Source organism: Etheostoma spectabile, chromosome 1, assembly GCF_008692095.1.
Source record: "Etheostoma spectabile isolate EspeVRDwgs_2016 chromosome 1, UIUC_Espe_1.0, whole genome shotgun sequence".
Taxonomy (NCBI): Eukaryota; Metazoa; Chordata; class Actinopteri; order Perciformes; family Percidae; genus Etheostoma; species Etheostoma spectabile.
The window spans coordinates 16,121,089-16,128,433 of NC_045733.1; the positions used below are offsets into that span (position 1 = coordinate 16,121,089).

At 41.7% G+C, this 7,345-nt stretch overlaps 1 protein-coding gene across 2 annotated transcripts; it reads left to right on the forward strand.

Annotated features, from left to right (window-relative positions):
- The first annotated feature begins 827 nt into the window (after positions 1–827).
- LOC116687469 (uncharacterized) lies at positions 828–7,055 on the forward strand. Of its 2 annotated transcripts, XM_032512907.1 has the most exons (10): positions 828–1,185; positions 1,283–1,456; positions 1,642–1,806; positions 2,183–3,262; positions 4,086–4,238; positions 5,204–5,326; positions 5,593–5,721; positions 5,931–6,149; positions 6,274–6,390; positions 6,499–7,055. In XM_032512907.1, the coding sequence occupies exons 1-10, from the start codon at positions 1,137–1,139 to the stop codon at positions 6,651–6,653; spliced, it is 2,364 nt and encodes a 787-aa protein (XP_032368798.1). In that variant the 5' UTR covers positions 828–1,136; the 3' UTR covers positions 6,654–7,055. The 2 variants fall into 2 exon arrangements, with proteins under 2 accessions (XP_032368798.1, XP_032368807.1); XM_032512916.1 differs by lacking the exon at positions 5,204–5,326.
- The last annotated feature ends 290 nt before the right edge of the window (positions 7,056–7,345 follow it).

Genomic DNA, 7,345 nt, shown 5'->3' on the forward strand with positions numbered 1-7,345 from the left:
TTTTAGTGAGTGTGTGATTTGCCTAGAAACCTTCTATGTGAAAAAATGGCAGAGATAAACAGACTTACTTGAAATTTGATGGATCCAAGTAAACTTGAGGAAGACATTGCAGATATGCGGTTTTAACACCTGGAGGTGCAATCTTTCGCCAATCCTGGGCATAAAAGTACAATGAAAAGTCACCAGGAACCCCACCAAGTCAAAATAAATTGCTAGAACAAGTCTGAAAAAGGTTCCGGAACTACAAGCTTTAGGTAAAGTTTGATTTAGCGCAGATGTAACCTCTGACAATAGATATACAGCAGGAGTACCAGTGTGATCTAGCACTGATACCTACATGTCGGTAGTGTAGTATTTCCTTTAAGTATTACATGTATTGATGCCTGAAGTATAAAAAGAAGAAACACACTGCTGCTAGAGTTAGAGTTTCAGCTGGTGTGTGCTCCGCTGTTTACCAAAAAGGAATAAATTGTGTCATTTTTTAACAAGTTGTTGTTTTGTAATGTTTTGTGTGTGTGTTTTTTAGTGTGTGTGTGTGTGTTCATATTCTACTTCACTCTGGCATCTATCTACATATCTTCTAACCCTAACTCTACCCACTATAATTACCAAATGGTGAGAGCTGTAAAACAGGCCCAGGCATCTGGTCAGGTTGAGTAATGATGGGTTTAGATTTTACTGAACAACTTGTGCAGTGTGTGCGCGCACACACATACACACAAACACACACACACACACACACACACAAACACACACCCACACACTCTAGATGCAGGGTTCCTACAGAACTGAAGGGTGAGAGACAAACTGGGGTTTGTGGAGACTATTTTTTACTGATTGATTTGGTGTTTTTGTTAAACTGCTTATGTCTGAGTGTCTATATATTAAAGCAATATATTGAATTGTTGCTACTCACTTCAGGTAAAAACAGCACATTCCCTGATACCTACTCATCCATCTGTCAGAGTGTTATGTGTATGCACCATCTTACCCCTCCTTCCTCCCATCTGTCCATCCTGTAGTAATCCCAGACCACATCTCCCAACCCCTCCCCTCAATCTCCAACCTTTCATATACTACGCACTTTCACTCTCCAAGTACTTCTCTGTAGCCTCCAATCCCTTCTGGGAGTACAGATGGGGCTCTTTGCAGCACTGGTTGCTCTGCTCTGCATCTACGCTCCAGGTACTTCTTCAAGTTCATTTTCTGAGCTGTGTGTGTTATTAAGAGTAAGCAACATTTTCAGAGCACTGCAGACATTTACTGTGAAACTGTCCTACAGCATGGGGAGATGATGGATGCAGCCCTTTTAGACACCTGGAGAATGGGCAGACGTTTTTCCGTTACGGTGGACTGCTGGTGATCTTCCGCTGTCGTCCTGGCTACAAGCTCCATGGATACAAAACCAACAGTTGTGTGTCTGGGAAATGGTCCCGGGACACCCCAGTCTGTGTTGGTGAGGAGCTTCATCTATAAGCATGTGCTGTAAACCTTTTTGTTTTAGGATTTCCGTTTCTGTTTTAGTCAGTAGATGCATTTAGAGGATACTTTTTTTTGCTTCTGTATCAGTGCACAGTAGAGAGTTGTTAAGAAACAAAGGCAATAAGGGTCCCTTTCCATGATAATCTCCCCTTCTTTAAGGCTCTGGTTGCTCCAACCCGGGACGGCTTATTCACGGGACAAGCAGCATGAATGAGGATGGCTCCTGGGCAGTGTTCAGCTGTGATAGTGGCTTTAGGCTACACGGGCCCTCAATGTTATACTGTAAGGGCCTCGTCTGGAACAGCACAAAGCCTGTATGCAAAGGTGAGCATACAAAATTAATTATTAATTATTTTACCTATTAATTATGAAAGCTATAGTTTTACATTTTACAAAATACACTTATTTGCTCAGAGTTCGATGAAAAGATTGATATGTATCTCAGGAATGGTGTCAATCTTCTCATCTATCTCTTGACCAAGCGAATGAGTTCATTTCCCAACTTTTCAAACTACTTCTTTAAATTTGATCTTGTACTAGCCACTATCTTTGTATCACATCATGTTCATTCATTGATTCCACAGCACAGCTGTGGGTAGAAGACAATTTATTACTGCAATGTGACTATAACTGTAACTACCTATTTTTTGACCTCCTTAACTCATACCATTTGATATTTTTTCTCTTTTCTCCTTGTTAGAGTCCGACATGATGAGCTCAATCTCAGGTGTCAGTGTGCAAAAGCCAAACATACAGCAGAACCTCCAGGCTGCTGTAATTCTGAAGACCCAGCAACAATCCTACTACGACACCCACGCTAATACCGCCTCCAAAGAAGTGAACCTCAAATTGGGCTCGCTGTCTCACTCGCCATCCCAAATGTCCAACAGGGAGATGATTAAAGTGACTGTCCACCTGCAACAGCATGTTCAGTTTCCCAATTTTAAAGTCAAAGATGGAGTCCAATTAACTCATCATGAGGAAACAGGAACTGGGAGGCATGACTTGGAGACAGAAAAGGTGGACAAAGTTGTCTCTAAATCACATCTGTCTACTACTGTCTCATCTACCTTATCAATGGGGTCAGGAACAGATTTTGTGCCAACTTCCCCACTCCACCACATGAAATCTGCACTTCCTGTGCCCGGTAGTGAAAAAGTGTTCAAATTTAGAGAACTTGTCACTTTCCGGGATGATGCGACTTCCTCTGTAGTAGTAACAGGCTCTTCACTAATTGCAGATGAAGACCAACAGGCTGAAACTGGCTTCCAGTATCCTCTTTTGTCTCAGCCTGGGTCTGTAGATGAAGAGGAGCCCACCGAGACTTCAACAACTTTATCTTCTGTTAATTTAATTTTTGCCAGTTCTACCTCCCCTTCATCACCTGCTTCCTCCTTATCAGCCCCCGTTCCATCTTATTCTGCCTCAACTTCTTTAAGTTCCAGCTCCTCTCAGTCCAATAGGAAAACACAGGTGCCTTACGTTCCTTCAGACACCTATACCACCAGTGAGCCAAGATCTCACCAGACTGAAAACCACAACGACACCTTCAAACCACTTCTGCTGTCTCTGAACCTCAGCAGACGACCCATGTGCCCGTACCCGCCTGTGCCCGCTCACGGGACCTTCTACTTTCGTAATGTAGAGAATCCAGGTCCCAGAGAGTACAGACATTACATACAGTATGCCTGCTACCCTGGCTATACGCTGGCTCATGGAGACATACACAGCTACTGCCAGCATGGGGGGGCCTGGAGCGGAATCACACCTGTTTGTCTGGGTAGGCGGTGTCGCTGCTTCATAACTTTCTTTGATTAATTTGACAATGCTGCTCACTGACAAGGAAAAGGAACAGTGGGCTGATGGGTAAAGAAAAGGGAAGATGTGGATTTACCAATATACTGCCCAATACTAGTCTTTAACTGTTTCATTAAAGTATTGTTTATTGTAGACATAAAGGTGTTTTACTACTAGAATTTTGTTTTTATATTTTTTTATATTAGTAAACGCAGAAATTGTAACTTACCTAGAGTAATTTGTTTTAAGTTTGACTTCACATGATGTTTTAACGCCCTGTCAGGAATTAAATTCAGAAACACTGAGTAAATACATTCAAAGTACATACGCAGTTTGCATGTAAAAATTACAAATGTACTAAGAGTACATGCAAAAAAAGATAATTGATTATCAACATTTTTAGTTTACACATGAATTTCTATGAAACAGTCCACATGTTCTTGCTGGAACTGGGTGATAATTGTTAACTATTTGCCAATTTATTTTCTGTCGCGTCTAGTTTACTTTGTTTCAGTCTGTAATTTCAATCAAGCAGCGTCATGTCAGTTATCTGTTTTAAGCATAATAACATTAGTAACTTTCTAAATTTCTGGATTGATAGAGCCAAAGATGAGTTACAGCCTCTTCTGTTGTCACAGATTCAAACTGGGTCATCCCCAGTTCTTTACCGCTCTCTGATAATGTTCCATTATCTAAAAATACCCTGAATGTCCGCTCATGTAAATGCTCAAATTAATTTCTCTCACTGTAACTTTTGAATTTGTTAATTCCCCCCAAATTAATACATCCTTATGGTTTGTCTCCAGAGTTAACACCTTGTTCAGTTAACAACGGGGGCTGTTCCCAGCTGTGCTCTCACTCCCAGCACTACAACCAGAGCTCCAACCAGACCCAGACCAGAACTCAATGTCACTGCAGAGCTGGATTCACTCTGCTGGATGACTGGCGGACGTGTCGAGGTGAGCACATTAATGTTCTTCTTTTTTTCTTGTAACATTCTTCCGGAATCCTCTGTGGACGCCCACAGCGTGTCACAACACAGCGTGCACTGAGGCGTGTTACAGCACAGCAGGGAATCTCCTTCACATGTTTTATGTGTTTGATGTTTCATGGCTCACAGACAAGCATACAAGTGAGCTGTGAAATTTATGGCTGCACGATCACTGTGAAGCACTTAGAAGGCTGACATTTACTTTATAAATTGTCTCTAGGTTACACGTGCCTGCTCACAGACAACCTATCATTCACAACAGCATCAGTGGATGGTGTTGATATTATTTTTGAACAGTATCATTATCAGTGTGGACAGATGGTTCTGTCTAGTCATTGTGGTTTGACTGATTATAGGCTGGAAATTTCACTGCAGTCAAATGAGGCTTGTAAACATTCCTTTCTGACAGTTAAAGAAAAATCAACATTTGTTTTGGTCCTTATTTCAAAAGATGTATTTTTCTGACTAGTCTTTGTCCAAATGTTTTACTGTATGTCGAGATTTCTCAAGTAAGTGTATGTACTAATTCAAGTATTGTACAATTTAAAAAAAAAAAAAGAAGAAGAAAAAAAAGGTTATTTTCTAGATCGCAGGGCCACACAGGGAAAAACCAGACCACGGCTGATATACAAGTTTGCTGAGTCCATTCTGCACATCCTTGTTTCCTGTCTCAGAAGAACAGGAAGTCAGAAAACATCTGCGTTATGGTTTGCTCATTACTGATCAAAACAGCAAGCAAACATGGAGACACATCAGAGGCATGAGCGATGACCACCTTTCATCTGTCGCTCTGTTCATTCATCTCATTGCAGCCTAGATTGTGTGTATTTTTGTCAGATTGATTGTACACAATAGTATGTGTTCTATAAAATTAAACCAGTGCAAGACATGGGTTCTTTAGGTTTGGAATACCTTTTGTTTGCATGTGTTTAGATTTAGATGAGTGTGTGGAGGGGCCGCACCCGTGTAAGCAGAAATGCATCAATACATTTGGTTCCTTCAAGTGCAGCTGTAATGATGGCTATCAACCAACTCATGAGCAGACCTCCTGCACAGGTTGCGTGTGCGTGTGTGTGTGTGGTGTGTGTGTGTGTGTGTGTGTGTGTGTGGGTGTGTTGTGGTGTGTGTGTGTGTGTGTGTGTGTGTGTGTGTGTGTGTGTGTGTGTGTGTGTGTGTGTGTGCTTGTTGGCGGGGGTGGGGGGGTGGGGGGGGGGGGGGGGGGGGGGGGGTGTTGGGGCGTTTGGGTGCGCACATTTGTGTCTGTTTATATCATTTACATCTATGAACCAGGAGTATTTCTACATCGCTCTTCATCTTTCCAGATGTGGATGAGTGCCTGCTGCCAGCAGCTGTAACAGGCTGTGTGTTCGGCTGTGTTAACACCCCCGGAAGCTTCTACTGTCAATGTCCTGTTGGCTACAGCCTTCAGACTGCTGACAGCCACTGCCAAGGTTAGGAGACACTTGCTAAAAATTACCGGGAACCGTCTCCCTCCTTCCAGTATTTCCTCTTTTTCATGTAGTGAAACATTTGGTTGCAAGGAAGGATTGTGGAAAAGGTGCACTGTGCCTACTTCGGTGTGTGTAAAAAAAAAAAATGCAAAAATGCATTTCCTTTAGCATGGATGTCACCTTTACTTAAAATTCTTTTTCCAATCCAGATATAGATGAGTGTGCTGTTAATCAGGGGCTCGGGCCATGTACGGAGCAGTGCCACAACTCCCCAGGATCCTACCAATGCGCCTGCTCGTATGGGCACATCTTAGCCGGAAACGGACACAGCTGCATCGCCGAGTGTCCACCTGGGTACAGGAAGGAACCAAAAACAACAACATCACCTGAGAATACAACTGCACAAACCTTTAAGGAGGAGTGTGTAGGTAAGACATGAAAACATAAAAGCTGAATGTGTACACCATACATCTCTATGTTTCCGCTAAAAAAAAAACTTTATACACCATGAACAAAACACAATAGCTTTCTTCAACTTATGTGTCCACACAGATATAAATGAGTGTCAGAAGGAGACCTGTGAGTGGCAGTGTGTCAACCTGCCAGGGTCTCATCGCTGCATTTGCCCTAGAGGATACACACTCCACAGAGATGGCCGACGCTGCAAAGGTCAGTTGGGTCATGCACACTCATAATGACTTATATGTATATATAACTGGGGAAGCTTATGTTTAATATTCACTGTAATTATGCATACTTTCCCTCCTTCTCCTCCAGACATTAATGAGTGCAGCCGGAAGAATGGAGGGTGTTCCCACCTGTGTGTGAACCAAAAAGGTGGCTATAAATGTGCCTGCCCAGCCTCCCATCGTCTCTCCCCCTACAGCTGGAAGAAATGTGTACCAAGAACAAAAACAAACACTGCTGGCTAAACGTATCAGCTGCCTGTCCAAGTTGATTATGAGCAATTGATTTTAACTGGTTGTTCTTTAAAACTAGCCTATTTTCCTATTGATTCAGAAATGATGTAATTGAATTAGTTATTAAATTATCCATTTTAATTGTTGTTTATAAATTGTGTATGTTGTGTTTAGTTTGTGAATGAATAAACATACATGTATTAATCATAATCAGCGTTTTTAGACACTGACATAATTGGACAATGGATTAAGACGTAGTCACCGTGGCTGCGATGCCTGACTTTCCAATCTAGCACTGCAGAAGTTTACAGTGATAAGGGGAAGATTTGCCAAGTGAAATTTGAATGGTAGTAATATGAAACAATGCACCGTACTGATTTGGGCACTTAGCTAGCTTTCTATACAAACCTAAGAGAAAACCCAAACATTTTTATAGCTGTTATCCAGCAGTGAGTTGCATCTTTCAAACCATATATGTGATCTTCAGATGTCTGCTTCCTGTCCACAGTGATTAAAACATTATAACATTATAATCCAATATTTCTACAGACGCCAATGACCTCTTCTTGTTCTTTGCTGATAATAGGTACAAAAAATAGCCTCGTTTATGCTTGTGATTTATTATAAATCCAGCTTAACATGATATTTCTATCTTGTCATGATTGAGCACATTGTTTTCACGTTGTCAATTAATACATTGTTAT